The sequence below is a fragment of the Apteryx rowi genome, unplaced genomic scaffold, assembly GCF_003343035.1.
Source record: "Apteryx rowi isolate R43461 unplaced genomic scaffold, aptRow1 scaffold_130, whole genome shotgun sequence".
Taxonomy (NCBI): Eukaryota; Metazoa; Chordata; class Aves; order Apterygiformes; family Apterygidae; genus Apteryx; species Apteryx rowi.
The window spans coordinates 2,006,765-2,033,597 of NW_020447531.1; the positions used below are offsets into that span (position 1 = coordinate 2,006,765).

General features: G+C 37.3%; 1 protein-coding gene across 1 annotated transcript in view; it reads left to right on the forward strand.

The window, feature by feature from the left end:
- Positions 1-26,833, forward strand: part of LOC112961296 (solute carrier organic anion transporter family member 5A1-like) — a gene marked incomplete at both ends in the record, with an annotated part of 63,788 nt that overhangs the window by 19,923 nt on the left and 17,032 nt on the right. Inside the window, 2 exons of the mRNA XM_026056306.1 lie at positions 14,146-14,278; positions 20,060-20,286. Of these exons, the coding sequence (XP_025912091.1) occupies positions 14,146-14,278; positions 20,060-20,286 (360 nt within the window). The remainder of the gene's footprint in view (positions 1-14,145; positions 14,279-20,059; positions 20,287-26,833) is intronic.

Consider the following 26,833-nt stretch of genomic DNA (forward strand, 5'->3'; position numbering starts at 1 on the left):
AAAAATGTCAGTATAATGGATTACAATTACAACTAAGTATAATATGCAATATAGAAATATATTGAAAGTTTTATATTTGCTCTTTGAAAGAGAAGAGAGACGCGTGTTTACATTTCTTTGTTGAATAATATTTTTATTTTCTTCCTCTGCCTATGTGTGCTTTTATTTGTTTTCGTGGCAAACTTATCAATATGAATCTGAAGATTTAGTTAACGGTCCATCAGTGTGCTGAGGTGCGTCTCTTCTGTCACTTGTTATAAAATCTCCTATTCAGTGGAAAGATGCCAAGTAGATTTTCATTAGACTTGTATAAGCTCTGTCAACAGCAAGACCACTAGTAACACTTGTAATCATGTTTATTCCAAGTAACTTCAGTATTATTCTTTGAGGACTTCTGTCTGTCAGTGTCTCTCTCTTTCTCTGTCAGAGTAATTTAATAACTGAGGTTAAGATTTCCCAAGGGGCCTAAGAAAGGCAGGGACCCAACTTTCAATGAATTTCAGTGGAATTTAGGCCTCAAATTTAATCTTCTTTGAAAACATAATCCCAAAGTTTCAACAAATAACTTGCTTGTGGTAAACTGATTAAAGGTTGTGATAGTATGCAGACTGCATATGTAAGTGTAATCTTCTAGTTGACTCTTCCTATATGTCAATAACCAACAGCATGTTCTCTATGAGGAGTGATACAAACTGGCAAAGATACTAGAAAAGTTGTTGAATTGCTTGAGTAAGCGAAATCGAAGTAATGAAATATTTTTTTCTTTTTGCTGAAAATTATCTTCTTATTTCCTAAGGCTGGCTGAGCAGTTTTTATGTATTCAGTCGCCAGTACCAGCGCCAGTTTTTTCTATGCATTTTTGCTCTTTGCTGCTACCAGAGCCCAGGTATCTTCCCTGGAAGGAAGCGAGACTTCTCAGGTGCATGGGGACAGCCTGGAGGGCCCCCAGCTCCTGAGGGTCCCGTGAACCGCTGTTGGCATGGGGCCCCCTGTTCTGAGACTGCCTCTGCCAGTGGTTTAGCGCTAGAGAAACGTGTCAGGAACGTCAGGTCAGCTCTGGTCCTTCCCATGCGTCCTGCATCCAGGGAAGATTCCTGGGGAAGGAGAGCTCTTCGGAGGTGTTTTGAGGCTGTGTGGCCAGGAAGGGGAAAGGTTTCTTGCCCCTTGGCATCCTTCTTTTTGAAGGATGCTGCCTGTGTTTGCAGATCTACAGAGTCAAAAAGAGAATTTGTGGGATGATTTCATCTGTAATTAGGCCAGAAGGGATGGTCACATTCATTTATTCTGACATCTGTGTTGAATCAGATTTCATTGCAGTCTTATCCCTATGCAAAGTTGTATTTATGTAAAACAATTTAACTTATAATGAACTACTCACAGTTGCAGAGGGTCTGCCACATCCCTAGGAATATTGTTCCAGCAGTTAATTATCCTGTTAAAGAAGTTACCGTCAAACAAGTGTGCTAAAGTTGCTTGAAAGTTGTTTGGCTGCAGCCTCTAGCCACTACATTTTGTACGTCTGTCTGCTCAGAGAGAGCACCTTTTACTATTAGAGAATAACCATATATTTATAATCTGCTACTCCAAGTAGTTGAGAAACAAAGCTGTCGTGCCTAATTTTACTCATAAAAGGGAGAAAGAAGCAGAATAAATAGTCTTTATTTAGAAAAATTACAGGCTAAATAAAAGGATATTGGCCAGTTTCCCTCAAGACATGCCAGCTGAATGGTTAAATTATCTAATTAGTGAAAAATAATTATAGATGATTTATGCATCTTTGAACTTTTCTAAATCAACCATGGATGGTTTTTTTGAAATGTCTTGGAAGAATCTCTCTAATAATATAAATCAATTTCTCTTGGGTCAAACATTTTAAGTTAGTAATTCTTTTTCCTTATTTTATTAAAATATTAACATATCTTACTGTGACTGGGAATGAGCTGCAAATCACATTCACAATTCATCTCTTAAAAAGGAAGACAAATATAATTAAATATCACTGTTAAGGAGAACCTTTTGTAAGAGTAATTACTTTTTCAGTGCTACACTCAGTATTCAAATTGACATTTATGACATTTAGTAGTAAAGATTAAAATGTTCTGATGGCTTTGCTCTGGCAAATTATGAATCAGTTAAATACGATTATTGGAATATATTGATATAGTAATTTCCTGTAGAAAAATATCAAATAATTTGCTTTTGATAAGATTGAAATGTTTAATTTACATTTTATTATTTTGATCTTTTTGTAGGAATATAGGTTAGCATTTAAAAAAACAGGTGTTTTTTACTTGATATATAACCAAAGGAAACTAAACAAGAAAACACATTATAATAACAGAATAATATCAAATCAAAATATTTTCAGAATTTTTATTTCATTAGAAATAGGTATGTTTTGACTTGGAATGCCAATGTCTAAGTCTTCCTCTGAGATGAACATTCATTTCTTTCAAAAACCGAACTAAATCTGGCTAATCAATCATATTTATTTAAAGAATCTCTTTGTTGCTAACAAATAGTGTTTGGGGTAGTTTTCTGTTCCAACTCAAAAAATATGTCTGAATTTCCCTTCTCTCAGTTTCTTACACAACTATATTCCTCCCTTCTCATCATGCTGCTGTGAGATTCTCATGTTCTTTTTCTCTAAATGTCTTTTATATCCCTAGCATTTCACTTTCTTTGATCTTTCAGAACATAGCAGGGCCTTTTCAGGGAGCAACAGCAGCAGCTGTGTACTTCTCTATCTTATTTGTTGGGACTTGGTCAAGAGTGCTACACTACTTCTTTATGGAGCACCCATTACTTCACTAACTGTGGTGAAGAAAGGAGGTGCTAGGGCTTTTGGGGGAGTTTCCTGCTGGCATTTCTCCATAGTCTGAAATGTCTACACAAGGGTAAACCCTCCCTACCTCAGATTATTTCCTCAGGGTCTTCACCAAGTGGAGGCATGAGAATTTTTTTTTTTTTTCCCCACTGGCCAATGCTCTTTAGTTGCCTTTTGTCATACATCTTTGCAATCACTAGTTGACCGGGACAGAACAGCTCCTATTTGTGTCACAAGTCCAGTTATAGAGCTTCTTCTTTAATTCAAGAGATTAGATCCTGGTCTGGAGCAGAAGTCTTTTAATTCTATTCAGTGAATCAGATTCAGGGCCAGGGAGGTTCCCACTGGTCATTGTATTTGGTGCTGCTGTAGGGATACAGAACATAAGTTTCTCCCGCTTTGCCATTATTAAGACCATGGGCCAGCTTGCCATGGCTTTGGTTCCATATGAGGCCTGTTATTTAGACAGAGATTGTACTATTTAAAATCTGTCTAGGCACTCTTTCCTTCAAGACACTTTTCCTTCTCCTGCTCCAATTCTATTAAAATTTGCTTTAAGGACATTTTGGTGTTGCATCATCAAAACCAGAAGTTTTTTGTTGTGGGTAGTGGTGAAGAAGAAAGAGGAAGTCTGACATTTTTATCATCTGTTTCTTATTGATAAGGGAATTATGTTTGGATGGTGAAGGGCTTTAGTTTGATCCCTGCTCTTCTTGACCTTGCAGTGAAAGACTCTGCTTTGTCCAAGTAGAACATGGAGTTTAATGAAGTCTCACATGTATCTTATGATCTCTCTGTAGAGAGACAGAAAAGGAGAGACACCTATGCAGAACCTAAAGCTGAAGTTTTATTCCAGAAACAAACTTTTCAACATAATTCTAGTTTTGTGAAAATACCCCGGCAATGTTTGTTCTTAGGAAAATAAAGAGCAAATTTTGAAACTTTGGAAGTTTTCATAAAATGAAATTGTTGTCCTCTAGCCAGTGCTATTTATAACTGTTATGTGCGGATGGAAGCATTTTTTCAGACTTGTTGACCTGTAACAATATTTTCAATATGATTTCAAATATGGCTACAGGACTTTGCACTTCACTTTACCAGTTGTTATTTAATAACTTTTTATTCAGTGTGTTGCTGCTTTCAGCCTTTTTGAATGAAGAAAAACAACTTGCTTAGCAGCACAGTGAATGCTAATGAAACAAATAGGGTCATCTGCAAATGACTGGAATAACATGCTCTTGCTTAGAGGCAGATTTTCAGTCAGATATGAGTAATGAACTATAATTCCTGTTGTTTCCATTGAAAGATGAAAATGTAAGTGCAATTTACAAAGAAAACAGGAAGAAATGCTATTAGGATTGTCCTTTGCAGTCTATTAGTAAAAGGTAGTCAAGGGAAAAACAATCACTAACATTTTCGATAATTAACCTGTGCCTCCTAGGTATAAACCAATTTTTGAAAGGAAATTAATTCTGAGAAACTATAATTGAAATAATTTCCTCTTTCTTTGTTCTGTTGCTTTGCTGGTGGGAAAAAGGAAAAAACAATATGTGTATATATATATATATATATATATATATATAAAAATTCTCTATCAACACCATTCCTTCCCTTTTTTCAGTTTCTTTCTCACAGTTTCTTTTCTAGGCACAATGAATCTTTTTATGATAATAACGAAGTATGTGTGTCTAATGTGCCCACTGAAATCAGATGTTTATGTGTGCTATTACCCCACTTGTGCACAATAATCAGTAAAGCCCAGGTCCATAGAGATATGAAGTGTTCAGGTCTCTCTGAGGTACCTAATGTACATGGATTTTGTTAAGGAAGAGGCACTGATTCGTGGTTCTTCCCGTGGTGTGTGGCGGCATACTCGGTGCCTGAAAAGCCTGATCAGGCTCTTCCTCTGAGAATGCATGCATTCTCCCAGCTCAAAGAAGTTAGAGGACCTGAACTATATATTCGTGTCTGCTTCTACTGTTCACTGCCTAAATATGATTTAAAACAATGTCAGATACAAATATTCTGAAGTATTCTTCATGCCTAGGTTTTGCTGGTCTTTTGCTATGGATCCAGGTGTTCTCACAGCAATTTTAAAATATTTCAATCTCTTTCTTGCATTTGCTTATTAGTATTCTAATCAGTGAGGTCTGCTTGAAGGCCAAATTTCAGCTTCCACAGTTTGATATTTCTAAATTATGTTCATCTGAAGAAAAGTGGATGAGATGCAAATGGACAAGACAGCCTCACTACAGTTTAGTTAGAAGTAAAGTATTAAAGAAAATGAAAGCTAGTTTTAAAAAGTTGGTTTCAGAGTCTGTAAGCATGTGCTTAAATTTATGCCTGGGAATGCCCAATAAAAATTAAATCTGTGTGTGAATGCTGTCAACTGCTAAACTGTTAAAAAAAAAAAAAAAAAAAAAAAAAGGCCAGCAATTAAAAAGCAGAGATGAGATATTCCCACTTGGTGTGAATATTACTTAATGGAAAGAGACAGCTTCAGTGCACTTCTGTTTGGAACACAGCTGAGTAATATGACAGAAGTGCCAAATCCCGCTTGACTAACTTAAAGGGTCCTGCTAGTGTGAAGGATGAATCCACTGATGTGGATTTAGCTTTCGGTATTTGAATGAATGGAAAATAAGAAAAATTATCTAACAAGTTATTTCTCAGATTTTATATGTTAAGACTTTTAAAATAATTTAGAGTAGTATAATAATAATCTGCTTAGGATGTAGGATAGCAGTTATATACAGTGGATCATTCCCTTGGTGGAAATGAACATTATATTCGTGAAGTTTCTCTGAAGGTAACATTGGGGTGCTGACAGATCAAGAATTTGAGAGGGACCAAGGAAGCACTCGATAGGTATTTACTTGAATGGTCAAGATCTTTGCCTAGTTCCACTAGTTAAGGGTGTTTAGGGAAGGACACATCCTTTAAGAAACATGCGCTTGTGAAAATTCTGAGTGTTGGACCTCAGAGCTAGTGACATCCCAAGGATATATGAAGCTGTCTTCTGTTTGTAACACAGCGTACTGCAAGAGACTTGACAAGCTTGAAGGTGGGGGGTTTTTTCAATTACTGATTTCCAGAAAATAACAACCAAGGGCAAAATTTTGCTGTTCAGTTCATCTTTTAATATTCTCACTGAATTCAGCACAAGTTGCATGTGTATATCTGAGACTTAAATTTTACTAAAAGTGCCTTTCCAAAACAAAATTCCCTATAGAGGAAAAACACCTGAGGTTTAAGAAACACTGTTTTGTTTGTTCTCTTATTCATGCATATAAGACACTTTTGTTTATTAAAAACATTTCTTTAGGGGATCCATGCCTTTTAGTCTGTGGAAAAAATGTCAGAGTTTTCAGTTTAGTATCTGATTATGCAAGTATATACAAGCCTATCTTTGCTTGTGTGAACCATTTACAGCAATGGGGACTTTCCATATGTTTGAAGTCAAACATAGCTGTATCTGCTTTTAGAATACTGTCACCAGAAGGTTCTTGCCTTAAAATTGGTTTAAAAGCTGATAAAGCTGATAAAGCCTAATTTACTTAATTATCCAGTCTAAGAATGTGCTCATGCATGGTGTTTGAATTCAGTTAACCACATTGATTTGGAAACTGCACACAGAAATTGCTGCTGTTTAGCTAAACTCTTACCGCAGATATGTCTTTTCCGTATTTGATTGCTAACCACAAGTTATGGTTGGTAATATTAGCAAATGTTTATTTATAAGTGAATATAAAGAGAGAAAAGCAAGATTTTGGGAAAAAAGGAGAAGTAATATTTGCATTTCTAAATGAAAAAGAGTTGTCTCTAAAGAGTGGGATGGTCTGCAGTTGGCTCTTGGGTCTCTAGTTGGCCCTAGTTCTCAGACTCCAGACTGAAAAAATTAAGGACTGCAGATTAAGCCAAGGAATAGTTTATTTTGGGGCTATCTTTTTTTAAGTAGGGTATCTCTAAGGCTGAAATAACATGGTACAAATGCAAACCTGTCTCTTTTGATGTCTTCAGTCTTCCCAGATTTTGGACTGCATGCACACACCCTATTGATAGTGTTATCTAGTGACCTGTACTGAGTCTTATGGAATTTGGATATAAGATAAATTGCTTTATAGTAATTGTGTCTTCATAATACAGTGAGTGACACAGAGCAGCACTGCAGTGGCAGTGTATATGAAAGATATACTTTGAGATAGGCAGCCTATTTTAACATATTTCAGTTGGGCTTATTCTCCTGTTTCTTGTGACATTAGAATTGGTTCATGTGAAAATGATCTTAATGTTATAAAATATGATCACAACTGGGGAATAAAAAGCATAAAGCCATTTAGAAATGACAGCTCTTTAAGCCAGGGAGTGATTCTGTTTTGATACATGTGGTATCTTAGTGATAAACCTGTAAGAGAAAACTAAAGATATAATTCTTTTCATCTGGCATCAGCAAGTCATTGATATTTTTGTATTTAATTTAACTTTTAGCATTTTTTAATAGAGTGGTATGCTGGACTGTTAGTCCATTCACTGTTAGTTTGCACAGCAGGCATGCTGTTGTGCTTTGGTTTGTTTCTCTAAAAGCTCGTCTCAAATCTATTTAATCTGCTTGTGTAAGCTCAGTAGTAAATATATTCTATACAAAGATTAAGGAAGCCTACTGGAGTAGTTTTGTTGCTCAGTTAATTACTGTGAGTGGAGCATCTCATCTGATAGACTTCTTAAGTCACGGTAATGCTGATACATTTTGAAAGGATAATATATTTTGAAAGGAAATGATATAAAGATTTGAATTGAACATTGTTATCTGAAATGCAACAGTGCTCAAAGCATTGTTTCTACTGAGAAAATAAACACATTTAAAAAAAATCTTAAAGCATGCATAGATAGGATCGGTGTGTGTGTTCATGGAGAAAAGAAGAATGTGAACTTAGTTATTACCTGACTTAAAGGCTTTTATGAAGGATGCCTAGGTTCTGCTCACAAGTCCTTTCTGTTTTGTGTCCTCACGCTCAAAAGAATGATTAAAACTTATGTTCTTTGGATAGCTGCTGCGGGCTAAATTTAGATGAGTTAAATGCAGCTTTATAAATGTGACCAATGTTTCTTTGGAAGCTGCTTTATCCTTGTTCCTTGCTACCCCATCACAGGTGCGTCAACATGAGAGGCAGAGGGGAGAGCTTAGACTGAAATCATGCATCTTCCCCATTGAAACCTGTGCCTTGTTCTATGGTAGATTAAAACCTGCTCTGTATCTTGAAAAATTCTGCCACTGACTATTCTCCAGTGACAACATAAGCTCATCTTTCAAGGAAATGTACTAGCAGTAGGGACAGGGAAGATGCTATGGTAACATGGTGGTGTTTCTTTTCCTTGCAGAATCCTGGACTATAACCTCTTGTTACTGCCTTTCTTTCTGTAGCCCCCTAGATCTCCTGACACAGAATTCAGTCAGAATTATACAGTTCATCTTGCCATTTCTGCTAAAGCTCACTCCTCTAGTTTAGGCAGGTAACCCATAAACACAGGCCTTTTCTTACTAATTCACATGGGCAAAAATAGCTACCAATCTTTTTTAAAATTTATTTATTGTTGTTTTTATTCTTCCTTGTGCTGTTCTTTCAGGATGAGAGTTGTACAGCAGGCAGCACACTAAGTTATTGCTTTGGTGAAGTAAATTATATTTCTGACCTTTCCATTGGTCTACTGCATGACCATGGATGATTCCTTTTATCTGTTTGTGCCTCTATTTCCCAATTCATAACTTGGTGTTAATGATAATTACTTTTTTGGAGTAAACTGTGAAATCTACAAATGAAAAAGGATTATGTCTGTATTTCACTAAAAAGTATCCTGCAAAATCTACCAAAATTACAGTACTGTTCTGTCAGGAAAAATCATGCATATGAGAAAAAATACTCCAGAACCCACAGTGTAGCTTTTGCAGTATTTTGCAAATTCTAAACTTTCATCAAAAATAGCATAAAGGTCAGTTTCTGCTTGCTTTACACATGTATGAAATGAACAGTTGTACTATGGTGATGTGCTGCCAAGATTTTAACAATGGGGTCTTTCAGAAATGATCCTCTCCATCCAGGGATAAACTCTGTTTGGTGACATGTGTGTGCACACAGATGAGAGGGACTGAGGAATCTGTTCCTTTGTTTTTCTTTTTAAACCAACCAGCTTTTTTAGAACCCAGAAGCCATACAGCCTGGTGTAGCCAAGTAATGTTACATACTTTCTGTTCATCCAGACACAATATGATGTTTGCTACTTTAATTCATGATAGCTATACTAATATGGAAAGACACAGCTGGAGGGGTAACATGGTATGCATTTGAGGATGCTGTAGGGATATCTGGTATATATTCCCATATGCAAAAACTATTGAAGTTATCATTTGGTGTGACTGGAGGAGGAAAAGGATATTCAAAATATTGTTATGACTTCCATTTCAGTATATTTTTATAGTACAGATAGATTTAAGAAATACCCTTGGCAACCAAGTTATTTCATGCATGTGTTGTGAATATAGGGATTTTCAGACTTATAGAGGATTCAGTTCCTCTGACTGTAGCCATAGAGACTTTGCTGTAATAAGCTATATGTAAAGCTTTCTTCTGCAGAAGGAAATTCCGCTTTCCTGTCCTTCTAAGAATAGAAACAATAGACAGTATTTTCACTATCATCTTGTCAAATGTTGTCAAAATGGCAACATTCATTAGAACATGTCCCAAGATAAACTTTTCAATGGAGAAGTAGTCAAATGACATTGTTTAATCTTGTTTCACTTCAGTAGATAAATTCCACGTGTAATTCAATTATTGTTGCTTGACTCCCTCTTTCTCCCATCCAGCAGCTTAGCTGTGATGGAGGTTGGTGGAGAAGCCTGGTTAGACGTAGCCAGCTGCAGATTGGAAACTGCACAGCTATGCTAGTGTGGTGTTGTGCCTGAGATAATATGCCATGCTGAGAGCATACTCATGAGACAGAGGAGCTCCTCAGGTGCAAAACTTCAAAGGAGTTAAAATATCCATGGTAACTCTCCCTGGGGCAAGTGAATATTTAACTGTGTCTCAGCTAGGATGCCCCTACCACTTACCCTTCTCAAGTCTATGTCCGAGGTAGAACTGCAATCTTGAAGATCTGTAAACCAGATTTGGGAGAGCTGTGAAAGGCTATCCCTGGTCACTGAAAAGAAGCTGCAAAGAGAGAGAAAATAAGTGTACTGTAACCAATGCAGGCTGTTCCTCTCAGCTTGTGTTCCTGAGAGAAAATGCAAACTTGAAAAAATATTCAAGGTCTTTGGTCTTTGAAATTATCTTGCTAAATACAATGTAATTTCAGTAGGATGACTTGTGCTTTGGTTTGAAGACATAAGATTCTACATCACAGCAGCAGCAAGGTGCAACAAGCTTCTAGAAGGAAATTTTGCAAGGTCCAGTCTGAGCTGGTTGTGTTGAATATCATGAGTAGTTATCAGATGGCTATAATTCAGCTAAGAGAGGGTGACCTGCAGAATCTCTTTCCTAGAGAGGCCCACATGTCTGGGGAAGTGTACTCAATAACATGCTGATGTTGAGTATGGACACAGCTAATGCAGTTACCCTTAGAGGTACAATTTTTAATTTCAATGAAAACTAATCAGAAGACCATCAGATGAATTTTGTAGCTCCTATGTCTCTATCAACAGTAGCTTCCTTATTTTATCTTCTGAAAATGATTTATTCTTTGGAAAAGAACTAAAACTTATATTTGTATAACTTTCAACATCTATTTTATCACAGGGGAGGAGATATTAATGCCATTTTATAGCACAGTTTTTTATCACTTCAGAAATTTGAAGATGGATTGCAAACATAAGCACCTGCCAAGGTTATAGTTAGGAAGCTAAGAGACGTACTCAGGTTTTCATTAACTGAAATTTAAAAAATCATCTGGATCCCCTGCTACCTGCTTCTGCAGTGTAACACTTCAGCATGATCCCTGATAAAAATGTTTGTTACTTTTATTGTTAAAACTTCTCTGCTGTTGAATCAAGGCATCTCCCCAGATCAAGACTCCAGATCATGGCCAAAAGAGGGCAGCCCAAAGAGGGCTAGCTGAAATGCCAGTCAGGGGGATGAAAAGGAAGGTGCTCCTCTGTCGTCTATATATGTTTCAGAGCCTCTTTTGTTCAGAAGCTAGAGACCTTCTAGTGATCTGAGTGGAAAAAACTTGTATGGTACTATTCTCCATAGAAATTTTTGACTCGGGAAGAGGGTCTGGTTGTGATGAAGTCCTGACTGAACCTGTTCCCAATTAGTTTCCCTTCCATATCATCCAGTAATCTCCTTGGTGGCCTGTTTGGGAATCAGGCCCCACTATTCCCAGGCATTAGGGTGCATTGCCATGGAGGCTGCAGCAATGCCCCAGAGCAGCCTGCCAGGAGGACTCAGGGAGATGGTTCTCTCTTCCCTTTCACAGCAAGGTCTACAGTGTATGGAGGTTTGGGGCAGATTTTTCAAATATCTCGTTTTGAAATGTCATATCTTTTACTTACCTTTAGTCCTTTTTAAAAGTCCAAATGAGTTTATTGCATTTTGCATCTGGTTTCTGAGAGCAGCTATTACCACATGATGAAGAAAATGTTCCAAAATGCTATCAAATGACAATTATGGAACTCATCTGTGCTCACAGGTTTCCTCATGTCCTGGACCATGCATATGGGGGATCCTGTGGTTTTTGAAAGATCCAGAATATTTGATACATGTTATCAGTAACATATTTTAAAAATCTTGGAATCTGAACAGCATGCAGTAGTTCTAAATACTTTTGAAATGTTAGACATCATTCCCTTCTCTAAAGAAACAGTGTACACTGTTATTTTTATCTTTACTGTACAGTATTTCTGCTTACAAAGTGAACTGTCTTTGAATTTACCAGGTGTACATAATACAACTGCTGAGCAGTGCTTCTGAGTCCAAGCAGTTGCTGCATTTTGCCTGGCAGGACAGACCTCTGTTTCCGTGATGGAATTAAAGCTGGAGAAATATGGCAAAAGTAATTTCTTGGAATACTGAAATAAGTGGACTAGGTCACTCTTACAGTCCCTTTGTGTTTGCTCTCTGTAAACTTTTTAGAGACTTGAATTTACTGTAGTTGCTTACATCAATTTTCCAAGCAAGCATTTGTTAAACAAAATTTATTATAGTGGATGGAATTTGGTTTTTTTTTTCCCCTCTTCATGATGAGAATTTCACAAGTAACAGTTACTTTGGGGCTTGTCTTAACTACTCGCAGTTAAGTAGCAATGTTAGAATGTCTGGCAGGGTGTTGTAGGCATACAGTGAATTGTTTACAGTCAACCCAGAAGGGAAAATGGCTTTAATAAATTTAAATAGTGAACACATGATGAAAATACACAAGTTATTTCAGTTTAGTCAGGCAGATTTAGTGATTTCTCTTTATTTTGTCTGTGAGATATTATTTGCTTTAATTGGTACTGCAGAAACCCAAGCTCTAACAGCACAGTTGCACTTACTCAACTGTTGCAGTCCCAAGATGCAGCATATCTAATTGAGCATGGGACCAAAGAGGATGGCGGTCCCATCCGCAGAGGGTGACTGGTCCACAAAAAACATGTGGAGAGGGAGATTTCACAGTGAAGATGGTGTTTTCAGAGAACTGGGTAGTCAGGTTATTTCTGATATGCTACACAGTGGGACTGCAGCAGCTGAGCCAGGGTAATTGTGCTACTGGAGCTTGGGGTTTCTGTGGTAGCAGGCATCAGGCTGGAGAACAGAGACTAACCCTTAAAACCCCTCTTGTCTTTCAAGTTGACAGCCAGAGAGTATGGGAAGCAGGGCAGAAGCATCTTAAAAGGGATGAGTTAAGGAAAAAAGTAGATGGGTAGGGGAGAAAGAGAACAATCTTTGGAAGGTGGCTACAGTCATGGTGGTATGGTCAAGATCCGTATGTAAAAGGTGTCTGAATTTAAGGTTGTGACAGATGAACTTGGCGTATTTCAAAAGTTTTGAGTGTTTGATTTGGGATTTGCAGTAGAACAGGAAAGGTTATAGGAGTAGAACTGGCAGGATTTAGGGGTGAGACAAATTACAGCCTTTAAAGTATCCACCTTGCAAAATCTGGAAATGAGATCGGGATTCCTGAATCTCAGCATTCAGTTCCTGTCAGCAAACAGAACAAATGTTTTTATCTGCTCCTGCTGGTGCCTAGACCTGTATCTGTCTGTAGGGGATGCAGAAAAGTTTCCTGGGTCCCAGGTTCAGCTACGTCTCTCACTTGTGTCTTGGTCCCACGCTAGGATGAAACACATCTGTAGTCTTTCCTCCCCTGTGTATGCCCCTTGCTCCTGACAGCACGAGCACACAAGCCATGTGGGAGCTATGGTGCTTTCTAAGAGATCCTCTGGTGTGGATGATTGAGGAACCAGGACTGGAGGCTCCACTCTGAAGAGTATCTTGTGGAAGACACAGCAGATAGGAGGCTACTATTGGTATCTGCTACTGTGTTATTTCAAGGGATAAGTTCTTTGCTGTCATATGATATTCAGACTGTGATGTTGTCATAAACTATGTGTCTGTATGGTTCCACATGAGAGATTTTTTTTCATTTTACTTGCTTGTTAAATATTTTTAAATTTGCTTGTTTAAAAATAACATTAAAAAAATGAAATTTACAAGATCAAGTGTCTAGAACAAGGCAGGAGTCTTGTGGAAATATGGTATGTGGTCTGCTGATACCAGAATGTACAACAGGGCCAAGTCTGTAGCTGCACAGATAAAAACGTAGTTCTGTCAATCTCTAAAATAGGAATATTCGATTTCTTAACTTTAATGTTCTTTTAAATCAAGCTTTATTCTGATGATCACTAAGCTGGAATGTTTTACTTTGCTCTTTCATGTCTTACATAATTTTTATCCTTTGTTTTCTTTCCTATTTGCTCACCATTAATAGTATTTTTTGTATTTATGTTTTAAACTTTGTTAAGTTTTGATTCAAAGGAAATGTTACCAAATATGAAAAATATTGTCAAAATCAAATATGATATCCATCCAAAACACCTAAATAGTTTATACTTCCATCCATAATTTGACTAAAAACATGCAGAAAGCAGTAATTTTCTTATTGATATTTTATTTATCCAGAAGTTGCTACCTTGGAAGATTGCAAAAAGTGCTTTTGAAGACTCTGGGATACAAAACTCCCTGCTTTAAGAGTCATCTTTTACTTTTGGATCCCTATTCTACATCTAAATAACTAATGAAACATTCTTTTTATTGATATATGATTTTGACCTTTTATTTCCTCAGCCATCATGTATGTAATGGGAGCACTCGGTCCTGCAGCTGGATACTTACTAGGAGGAGTTCTTATTGGTTTCTATGTTGATCCTAGGACAACCATTTATATTGACCAGAGTGATCCTCGATTCATTGGAAACTGGTAAGAGTCAAGCATTTTTCAAAACTACTCTCTAAACTGTCAGTAGGGAATTGAGGGTTACCATATCTTTTGCAGGCTTGTTCAAGACTGTAGCAGGAAGCCAAGCAAGAGGAGATGCCTATAGGTTACTGCACATTATATGCTGACAGAGAGGAAATGCTTGCCACAGAAGTGCATGGGCACATTACGTGGAAAATCTCCTGCTTTTGGTTGCTACAGGTCTCTTTCTGACTGACACTGTGGGCACTGACTGACAGCAGACAGTCCCATGGAAGTGGTGGAACAGACTACTCACTAGTAGGTACAGCTCACTTGTAGGAGGCCACAGAGGATAAGTGCTCCCCAGAGCTGGACTGGTATACGGAAGGTGGATAAATCCCTTCTTTGCTGTTCCAAAGCAGGCAGCCAGAAATGTTGAACTCTGCATTCCCCAGCTGAGGAGTGGTAAACATCATTTACCCTGGTCTAGGAAAAGGTGATAGGATGGTATCAGAACTGGCCTTTCTGGTCTTGTGACTCAGGGTGATGGCTCATGGTTTAGGTAGCTAATGATGTAAACTGTTAAATAATTCTCTAGTAAATAGTGAACTTCCAGCTGCTGCTGAGATATAACAGCCATAATCGTTCCTCAGTGTCTTTGGGCAGCCCTTGACATGTGACCTCCTCAGAAATGCCTTTTGGGGGAAGCAGGCCTTTAGGAAATTTTGACTGGCTTTTCTGAGGCAATTCATAAGTCTGGCTTGAAAAGCATGCAAACCCACAAGAGACTTAAGTTCATTATCCCAGGAGGATAGCTCTATTTTGTATCTCAACAATTGGTTGTGTTGGTGGCTCATTTAAAGCAGCATTTCAGTATCCTCAAATTGTTTTTCTGGCTCCCTAGAGAAAATCCAGAGGGGCTTGCCTTTGTTTCAGCACGTTTAGTGTGGTACTTCTCTGATTCTCAACCTTGATATGGCGATGACATGGAGCATGTACTAAGGCTCAGAACAGAGCTCCAGTCATTAGCTCCAGTTCAACTGGAGATGGTACATCTGTAACACTACCTTGGAGTCCTGTATGCTTCTGCTCAATACAAACATTATGGAGCTATTCCAGTAGTTTTAGTCACTGAGGACAGGGTCGAGTTTCAGTTCATGTGCATTGGATTAGTATTTATCACTATACCATTTCGATCAGACTGCATCTCTTTCTGTTTATCCTAGTGATCTCTCCTGGCAATTTGATTTGAAAAATTCTTTCTTTGGAGTGTACTTAAACCCTCTGAATATCACTTCTTTACTTGTTTTACTTTGTTCAAGAGCATTAGCTGTACAGGACAGTATAGCTGAATTTTCAGTGTCATACTAGAGAAAGACAACCTGAGTGCTCTGCTTACCTGTGACCTTGGGGTTAGCTACTCTGTGCCCTGATTTATATACTGATTTATCTCACAGAAAAGATTTGTAATGTGAATATGGTGTAGTGTTAGAAAAGTGCTTTGACTGTTCTTGAATAAAATATTTTGAATAAGAGCAAAATAATACACATTCTTAGTAAAACTCATTTCACATGTTCTTAAGCAAGTGCATGTCAGAACTGATAGTCAACATCTGATCAGAACTTTTCAACAGAAATCATGAACAAGCCCACAAATATATTTGTTAATCGAAGTTAGTTGGGCCATATGAATGTGGAGTAAGCTTTACTTTTGACTTTATCTACAATGCAGCCACCAGTGTAACTGCCCTGTAGTGTGGACATACCTGTGTGAGTTTTAAATTAAGCAGCTCAGATGATGGTAAAATAACCAAAGCAGTAGGAACACATTAGTTTAGCTGCTTCTCAGGCGGTTTGCACCAATCTCTGTGCTGCAGCAGGTGGACTGCCAGCACTGCTAGTTTAAAGCTAGCCTGGATATTAGTGCAGTGTTGTCATAGTCAAATGTCTAAGTCCCCAACCTGTTTCAGCATGTTTCAGTGTGACCACAGACCTTGAAGGGGTGTGCAGATATTCCTTTGGGAAGCCCAGAGGCATTAGTAAATCTGAACTGTAGCTTACGCCACAAGGAGCCTGAACTAATTATCACAGGCAGAGAATAAGAGAGATCAGGCAAAAAAATGCAAAGGAATTTAAAATCACAATGCCAAATATTGTATTGCTTATCTTTTCAGGGTCCAGGCACCTTGCAAAATATGCAGCCCTGAGGCTGGCCATTTGCAATGTGTGGGCTGCTTTAGGTACCTAGAGATGGGGTTGGTGCAACTCAGGAGTTGTGTCATCCTGTCCTATACAATGTGGTGGTTGAGCTGCAGATTAGTAGGGGTGCAAATATGATTCAAGCAAGGGCAGGAAATTGCTAGACATGGGCTCTCAGCAGGCGAGTTGTACTCTAGCCAGCATAGGAAAGTAAAAGCTATTCAGAGTTTCCTCTTTTTATCACATTGATTAAATCTGTAAAGAAACTAGCTGTGATTAATCCCATGAAGGACGTTCCAGGTACCTTGTCTTACTCTTTCATTTTGGTTCCCTAATTTTTTTCTTCTCTTAACTTTCTAAAGAGTATCCCCTGATATCAGATTTCTGGAAATTTGTTTCACAGTCTGTGGCTTCTACTAAAAGCCTTTGTGCTTCATTCTCTTTTCACTTTCTGAAGCTTTATCTTTATCTTTTTATCTTTTATCTACCCATTAAAATTAAGATTAGTGGTGTGAGAATCAGTCCTTTGTCCCTAATAACTGCCCAGTTACAGAGAGCTCTGGAAGTGTAGCATTTCATTCCACTGAAATCTATTTTCTGGGACCTTGACATTTTCTCTTTACAGGGAAGTGCCACATAGCCAAGTTTATTTTTATTTATGTCATCTAACAAATTGAAATATAAGAGTAGTCTAATGCTTACTTCAGAGAGCTGACATGCTTTTGAAAGTAGGGCGCAATTACAGTAAGTTAATGGGCAGTCATATTTAAGATTTCTCAGCCTTGTCTCCTTTGAAGTGGATTAGTGTCTTTGATTCTCATCTTTCCCTTATTATAGCTGTAAAGTTTCTAACTCCACTTATCACAAAGACCCAAGGTAATGATTACAGACAAAACAAGAAGTACAGCAACTGTGATATATGGCAGCAAGCATTGCTGCAAAGCCTATTTTTTACTTAAACTGTTCCTTTTTAAGAAGTATATTCTATATATGCAGGAAACAGACAATTTGGTTTATCTTTTGTGAGATCTGATAAACACAGTAAGAGTGATTGTTTCTGGTCTGATTCTTCCTTGAGTTTCACAAAAATTGGTTTTGCACAGACCTGGATTTTTGAATATTTCTTTGTAGGTGCTCTGGGCTAAATTACAGACCAAGTACCTTTGCCATCCCATGAAATGTTTAAGACTGCTTTATATTCAAATATGGTAGCTGTAAGGAATGGTCTGGATATCTGCTAGAAATCACCCATCATGTTGTTGTCTTTAAGAACTGTTAACATATGGTGTTGGGATCAAGTTAATTGCAGAGCAGCCCTTGGCGGTCTGTCAAGCACTTTGAATTAAATTTTCTTTTGCTAACACCTTTCTAAGTGTTTGCCTAGTTCTGAATCCTTTCAGTGCTTGGATCTTCTCATAATATCTTTCATTACTGTTCCACACAAGAAGTTTAAAGGAATTCCTTCTGGATGGTCTGGTCCGTCCTTAGCTTTAATTGCTTTCATTTGAGGTCCTAGTGCTTGTGCAGATGCCTTTGAGGTATTCCCCTGCATATTTTCTTTGACTTTAAAAAGCCCTTGATTTCATGTGTTCTAATTAATATAGATCCCAGTCCGACCTCTCACTTCCCATCGTAAAAGTTCTTGTTATTTCTGATATCCTCTTTTGTCTGTTTTCCAGTTCTTTGATATCTCTCCAGTAAGACATGAAGTGTAGACAGTGGACAGTATTATATACAGTGCTGCATTTCTGACATCCCCAGCACTTGGTATGCTGCCATAATGGTCCCTTTGGATTTGAATTTCATTTCTTGCTACATCAGAGGGCCCTGTTTCCTTTGCTGCTCCCCGCTGAGTGGGTGGTTTCAGATTTCCGTATTTTATTGCCACAGATTGTTCCTTTGATCAGTGCTTTGCTGCTTCTGCCTCTGAGAACCTGAAAGGAATGTGGCTACATTTTTATACCATGTACCAATTTATTTCTTGTCTGATAGTGCTGAGTAATCCTCCTAAAAGTCTCCTTTGTAATCCTTGTATTTTATCAGCTAAAATGAGTGAACAGAGGATTTTCTGTTTACATAATATCAAAACTGGTCAAAGCTTTCTCTCACTCTAGATTTGCCTCACAAAAGATTCCTGCACAGTTTTTCTAATAAAATGGTGGTATGTATGGATGTTTGTTGCTGGTTTGCCTTTGCATAAGCATTACACATGCATATAAATTTGCCTTCATTAAAAAATACATTCTGCAATATCTTTGCATTACAAAAGTGAAGCCAAATGTTGTTTCTGTTTCTTGTGCAAATAATCCTGTCTGTTGAATATTTTTACATGTTTAAAATTTGTACAAATATTTAATAAGTAGCTTCACGATGCAGTTTCCATTTTAAGTGTAAAGGATGTACAAAAATGTAACCATAGTCCATTTGAAAGCAAAGAGCTTCAGTCTTTCTTTGGGATGGTTTGATATTGGAGTAAGGGACTTGAATTCAGTGAAACTTCCTTTACACTAGTGTCCGTTAGATTAGCATCGAACTCAAGGCTTCAGGGATTTCTAATGTGAATCGTGTTTTCAATACATTGGAAGACCGCTGTGGGTGAATTCTGAGGCCTTCCTTCTTTATGGAAGCGTCTGTATGAGTTTATCCATGTTTCCTCTGTATTCTTTCATTGCAAGGTGAATTTAGAGGAGAAATTAGGTTGTCTGATATTCTACTGTCAGCTTTCTGACCTCAGAAGATTAACTCTAGAGTATTCTCTAAAAATGGCCCTTTTGCACGTATGCATTGCTGTGGTAAAGTCAGTTAAGTTTCTTGGCTTCAGGGAGGATGACTGTATTCTTTTACCCTCTGAATAGCACTTTTCTCGCATCCTGTGCATTGCCGATATCCTCCTCCGTGGGTAGACCCTGAGTCATTTAGTGTGAGCCAAGGGCTCTTTGCAGATCTGATTATGTCCTGTTCTTGTAAGAAAGAGGGAGAGAAGAGGTATTGGTTTGTGAAGGGATATTTCATGTCATGGTCACAGAACAGAGCTGTGAAGTTTTAGGCGTAAGCCCTGGCAAATATGTTGTATGCAAGCAGGTTTTGGGAGCTCTGCGCTGGGGAGACCATAGACCAGACCATGCAGAGAAAGGTAGTCATTTGAAAGCAAGACAGGTTTAACCCTGGTATCTCTGCCTGAACATTTTATCTTCTCATGTCATGGATAACATTTTCATGTTCCCTAGAGGAATACAGTATTGCTTTATTGAGAATTAGCCAAGCAAGGTAAAGAAAAACTGAATTTCCACCTGTCAGGACTTGGGACTAAATAATAATTAAAGGGGAAATTTTAGAGGAACTTAAAGATGGCACTATTTCATAATAGTTGCTGATTTCTGGATAAATACCTTTATCAGTAGAAAAGCCAACAGAAGTGTCTTCTAATTAAGGGTTTTAATGCAGTGAAGTCTCTTCCCCTGCTCCAATTATTTAGTTTAATTTCAGTGTTATATATTTTGCAAATATTTCTTTCTAGCTAGTAGAGGCTATAATAACCACTTTGGTGTTTTTACTTCACATAATGCGTTGGCTGTCATTTCTCTTCCTATCTTCTGGCATTAGGTGGAGTGGATTTCTCCTTTGTGCCATTGCAATGCTCCTTGTGATATTTCCAATGTTTACCTTTCCAAAAAAGCTCCCTCCGCGGCATAAAAAAAAGAAAAAGAAAAAGAAGATGAACTCTGATGATGTTTCAAGTGAGGATGAAGTCATGAAAGAGAAAACAAATAGCAAAATACAAGCAGACAGTGCAGTTCCTGCCTCTATGGGATTTGGAAAGAATGTTAAAGGTAAAGTTTGTTTTTAATTTTTAAACTCTTTAAATTTCAAGGTCATCTTCTAGGATTGTATGAGTCTAACTGAAGGCAGAATTTTGACATGTTCTGTTCCATATTATGTTTTGTTATTGAGAGGGGTTTTAATAGATTGTCCTTTTTTAAAATTATCAAGTGCAATTATAAAGGTAAGACTTCCTTTTACTTAAACTATTGGAGTGTGTTTCATGTGCACCTGTCACAAATAGGTAGCCTATTTGCTTTAATAAACCAGTCCCCTTCCCCGCCTTTCATATTCATCTGCTCTCTGTCTGTCATGTGGTTATATGACCTCTATTCACAACATGTCTGTGCACCTAACAGTTTGTAATTGTCGTTCTTTCTTAAGCTGTCCCTCACAGAATGAAGTGTTCCTCTCCTAAAATATAGGCAAAACAAGTGAAAACAATTCTAGTACATGCGTTAAATTATCTTATGTATTTGGACAAATTAATACAGAAATATTATTTTATCTCCTATGTATTTCCTGGCAGTTGTGTATTGCAAGCTATTTATTTTCAGAAGGGTAGGATGAATAAACTTGTGCTGATTTTGAAACAAGAAGAGACCAAAAAAATGACAAGTAATAGGGATTTTTATTTTCAGTAAGTACAATATTAATGTAAAATCTAACAGTCAGCACTAATCATTGATAAAATGCTATGGGAAAAAAGGCAGTGTTGTTAAAAACTGAATTAATGTGAAGCATATGAATTTGGAGTTGACAATATAGGCTTTACAGTGTCATAATACTGAATAGTACAGGATAAGAATGAATGGCACCTTAATGCTGTTGTGTTATCAATACTGTTGTGTCCTACTTGGCTTCCATGACATGACTGCTGGTTGTGCCGTGTTTGTGGTAGCTGATGAATACAGTGGAACTAAGAGAAATCATGAAAACCCTTATCCTTTGTGCCATTAGACATAATTTGAACTCAAAACTTTAAGCGTTTGTTTATTGACATGAGTATCAGTGTTACCTTTCGAGGGATGTCAGTCTGGGATATGATTGACAAATTTTTTAATGATACATTTATGATCACTCATCCAGTAGCCAAGACTTACCAACACTAGAAACAGTTTAATTCTAAGTAATGTTTGCCCATATACGTATAGGCTTATTTCTCATTGCAATTATACCGATACTCTTAGGAAAACTGAAGTTATTGTTAGTTTCTATGGAAGTTAACAAAAACCAGACACCATCATTACATCGTGCTGATTTTATTAGCTCACATAATGGCATTGTAATCAAGGCTCACAACAAGCAAGATAAACCTGCAATATCAGATTCTTTAGAACCTGGTCCTCTCTTTGTTTCTCAGTCTGAGATAATAGTTCCTGGTACAATCATCAATCCAGAGTGGCTCAAAAAGTGGTGGATTGAGAGGGAAGAAAAAAATATTGTGTACTACTTTCTTTGAAGACTTCGTATCCACCATATTTGTGACTCACTCACATAACGTTTTCTCTTAAATTTGTAAAGCTGGTTGGTTTGTTTTGCCTTCAAACTTACTGGCCTCCCAACTATCAAAAGTAGTTCTGGGCTATTCCTATCAAGGCTTTCTGACTAACTTAGGGAAGTGGAAAAGGGGGGCTCAGTCCCTGTTGCGTTCCTTCCTAATCAGTAGAGGCAATCTCGCCGTAGAGGGATCGCTTCATTCTGTCGGTGTGTCTGGAAGATAGAGGTATTCAGGTAAACTGTGTGTCTGGATGAGTTCGCTGATGCTGATTCTCCATTTCCACACATAATTTCACCTTCCAGATCATGTTGTTTCACTAATGATAAAACAGATACAGAAAAAACAAAAAAGTTTTAAGAGAATTTTTCTAGTACTTTTTTCCCAGGAACTACAACTTCTGTATACCTCTTTTTAGTATGTGTTTCTTAGGCATATATATGCCTAATTGTATGCCACACCTTTTATTAACAAATCCTCTATGAATATTTTAATGGTGGTCACCAAATTATAGTTTCTCATTTACAACACTTCTCATTTTCTCTAGAGGAGAAGCTGCACTGTGTGGAACAGTTAAAAACAGCATTGTAGTCCACATGTCAGAAAGATACCAAGCAAGTCTAGGTGAAAAGTATTTTCCTATAAACTGATAATAGCTTTCCCATTAGGTGTCATTTACCCTAGCAAAAAGGGCCATGCAGCAGGGATGCACTCTCATTTAATTATTTTTCAAGTTTAAGTGGGCTTTATGGAATGAGATCATGCCTCAGGCTTCTCAGTTGAGGTAATTTCACTCATAATGGGAAGGAAAAAGGGGTCACGTGTCTAAGTCATTTAACGTTGTTTCTTTTGAGTTACGATGTGGATTTTATACTTCCCATTGAATTTCAGGGCTTCATATTATGCAAAATATTTTTATAGAAAGATGGGCAGAAACTCCACCTAGGCAGTAACTGGGAGACTGATGATTTAGTGAGTCACATTTTCTGTTCTATACTTTTAAATATCTCTGATGTCGCAGTCTGTTATGACAGAGGTCAGTGTCATTAAATCTGTAAAACCTTTGCATTTTTGGTAGGGAAAGTCTTGTGTAAGAAACTGCTTGCTTTGCTCTTCTGATATGATCTTGTCTTACTTGAGAAGCCTTGCAAAATGATGTTGCATTCTTGTCCTACTGTAACTTGTCCTAATTTCATGTAAGTTAGTTCTAGATAGGAATGAAAAGGAATTGAAAAAACCTAAGAGGAGAGGTTTGGAGTCCCTTTTCTTCTGGAGTGGCTGTCAGTATAGGCTGAAGATAATAAAACAAAATTGGCTCCAGCCACAAATGTTCTCAAACTTCAGTGACTTGGATTTTGGTTTGGCCCACGGTAGAGCTGGGATCAGATAAAAATATAAATCCGTCTTTACATTTTCTCATGTTTTGAGATACATGGGCTTGGAATTCAGTCTTTTCTTATTTATATTGCAAGTAAACAGTATAAGAGGAAGAATGCTTTTGAGGCAGGTATCAAAAAAATTAAATAGGTCATAGGAGGATGAAAATTGGATTGGAAAAATGAAGATAGTATAAAAAACATGAGCTAGAGGAGGTATATAATGAAGAAACCATGGTTTAATTCCATAGGTGCAGATAAATCATGAACTTGAGCAAACAGAAACACTGTTTTCCTTTATTGTGTGGATACCCTTAGGGTTTTGTACCATGGAAGCTGTGTCTTCAGTCCCTTTTACTTTTTACTATAATGAAACTTACTGTGCTGTTGGATAAAGAAGTGAAGAAAGCAGGTGCATATGTTACTCACCTAAAATGTGCTGACCTAAACTCTGAAGGTTGTTAATTAATTACATGTATTTTATAATCTTTGTTTTTCTGAAAAAGGTTGAGTTTGGTGCTTATATACATATAAATAAACCAGTATTACTCCTGAGCCATTTCTAAAATGTGGAATTTTCATGCCTACCAGCCCATATGCTGTTCCCAGTCAGTTTGTACCAGGACGGAGGCAGGATAATAATGATTGTCAGGGCATCAGCAAAGTTAAAAGACATTACTCATGGCTTGTGGCTATAGCATAAAGTCTGATTGCAGTTTCTATAATATGCAAATATTATTTAGTAAGAATCAGAAGAGCAGGAGGAAGGTATTGGTCTGTGTTCAGAGGCACTTTGTGAGCCCTGTAAATGCCAGAGAGTTTGGTAGACCATGAACTGGAGATCCTGCTGCACCACTGACCGTCTGGGTGACTTTGAGCAAGTCGCTTTGCTCTCTGCCCTTTATTATGCCATCCTGGAGAACTTAAAATAGATAATGTTGGCATCACCCAGTGCGGCAATGGCCAGTCTTATCCGGAGCCTTGAGAAGCCACCCTAAGTCAAATTACACAAAATAATAATCACACCAAATGCACTTCAAACTTCCCTACTCTTGATGGGATATTATGGACTGTTCGACTATCTGGCTGCCACCCAGGCAGTCTTTAAGGCATGCCCTGAAAATCCTTGTGGAAGCTAGCTGAATGAGATTGTTTAAATGTTATGTGAGTAGATAATGAAATGAAACACGTGTGGCAAAATATTATTCTAGAATTAATGCTTTGACTTGATTCTAGAGCTAATGCTTAGGCTTGATTAGATTTTAAACAATGTGTTTAAAATATTAATGTGTGGCTGAAAATGTTAATTTCCATTCTCATAAACAAACCAGAAATTCCGTCTCAAATATTGATTCCGCTTTGCAATCTGCAAGAGCAACAGTTATCCCTAAGAGCTTCGTCTGGATTCAGCCTCCCTCAAATCTGAAGACTGGGATAGAGCTGTAGGGGCTTGATGGAAAGGAGGTCCTTTGACTAATTATCTGCATAAGGGGGTTTCCTGATGGACTACAAGAAGATAGTGCTGCAGACTGGGATATTTTATTCCCTTGGTTATATTCATGCACCACTTTTGGCTAAATATACAGGAATAGGGATAAAAAAATTATATTAAATTAAGAAAAAGGAGGTGAAGTTGGAATTATTTGAGTTTTTATTGAAATTCTGTTACAGTGTTTTAAGAATTTTATGTAACCTAGAGCAGTATTTACAAATATTTGCATTGTTTCAGATTCTTCTTAAAATATACCACTTTTCCCTTACAATGAGTCAAGCAGTGGTCCAGTACACAAGTGGCAGAAAATGAATGCTGACTAGAGAAAAAATATTGTCAAAGATCAGGAAGGGAATCAAATTACCAGTAAACTAGCGAAGCAGTCCAGCAAGACAAGTTCCAATTTATGCTTAAAAACTTATTAGGTTATTTAAAAAAAAAGAAAAATAGAAAAGTTTAGGATTTGAATTAGTGCACAGCAGAGTAAGCATGTTTGCAGTCATGTTAGAAAATCATTTCAGATTTAGGAATGTAATTGACAGACACTTATTTGTTCAAATGACAGAATGATGGAAACTGCAAATTCTCATAGTTTTCTTTCTCATGTGTATTTGTAAAAATGACAGATGATGATTCTGTTAAAAAATCAGAGCCTGAGAGGTTTGGTAATGACCTTGAAACCACAGACTAGGCCTATGGCTGATTGATATACCTTACAAAAATAACATGACATTGAAATGTTTTAAATGCGTGGTGGATTATTTGGTATAAAGCACTGGATCCTTAAAGTTGCTAGCATTCTTGCTTCTTATTAGAATTAGTGTACTTAGAAAATGTAAGATATTTCCTGTGTCTTTTTATTATAGTTTTTTTTTAAATTCAGAAGTCTAATAAAGATTCTGTTACACAAGATTTTACTGTAATCATAGGAGGAAAACAGGGAGAACCTAATTATGAATATGTATTTTTGTTTACAGATTTATTAATATATAGCAGCTTTTCCCTGTATGCCAGACAGCTAGTCTTTAGAAGTCGCAGATAGCATCGACCATCACCTGTTACAGGTTGCATATATTAGTGCAGCATGCAGGAATACTCTGTTTTATTTCATGCCAGAAATTGTGGTAATCAGAACAGGGCTGGTCTCTAAAGAAGAATCCTTCACACAGTTTTAAGAGAACTTGTGTTTATTCCAAGACAGTCTGAGTGTTATCTATTCTTCTGTAGAAATCCAATTTGAAAATATTATTGCTCATATTAATAATGACCTTTAAATTGAGTGCTCAGTATCCTGAAAGATGTAAATAGGAGTCAACAGAAAGTACAGCTCTACATCAGAACATTTGCCAGAGCAAAATGTTCTTTAGATCCAGTTCTTTAGTTAATTAGTTCTTTAGTATCTTTAGATCAAAAGTTCTAAACCTTAAACTTTCCAGTTTTATCAGGAAGAGCTAAACTTTACCAAGTATTGTGACATTTTGACCAGCCCCTTTAAAATAACGTGATTTAGCAAAGTTCTTGGATTCAGTCGTGGGCCAAGGACCTTCAGTTCACTTCTGTAAACAGCACCTAGTTCATCATTCTAATAAAATAACATTTCTCTTTGTGATGTCCACTCTTTTGAAAGTTACTGTCTTATTATTTTTTTCCACATGTATTCTGTTGTGAACAGCTGCCTGGTATATAAATATAGCCTTTTATTAGGTTAGATTTATTCAAAGTCACTCTTCTACCAACACTTATTCTACATCATTGTTATGTACTCGAGAGCATGAAACATGAAAGACATTTGGTTCTGTTCCTTTCTCAGGTATTTTTGGATTTTTTGAAACAATTGTACTTTTGCATAGATATTGTACATAATTCTATGGCCATGAACAGTTTAAATGCTAGAGTAGACCCATGACATGGCTCGAAGCTAATACATCCCACTGTTACTGCCCAGACACGTTCACATACATGAGCAGTTTTCAAATACATACATTTTTTTGCTAAAACTTTGACATGGAGGACAAAAATCAAACAAAAATGCTAATGAGAATGTCCCATCTACTTGATGCATTTGAGAATAGAGAAAATGGTGTTCTCGCTGACTCAGAATGGATGTCCCAAACTCTGGTGGGGCCAAACTGGAGCCTTAGAGGACGCCTTTTTCTCTAAAAAGTGTTTACTCTTTTGTGCTTTGTTCCCCA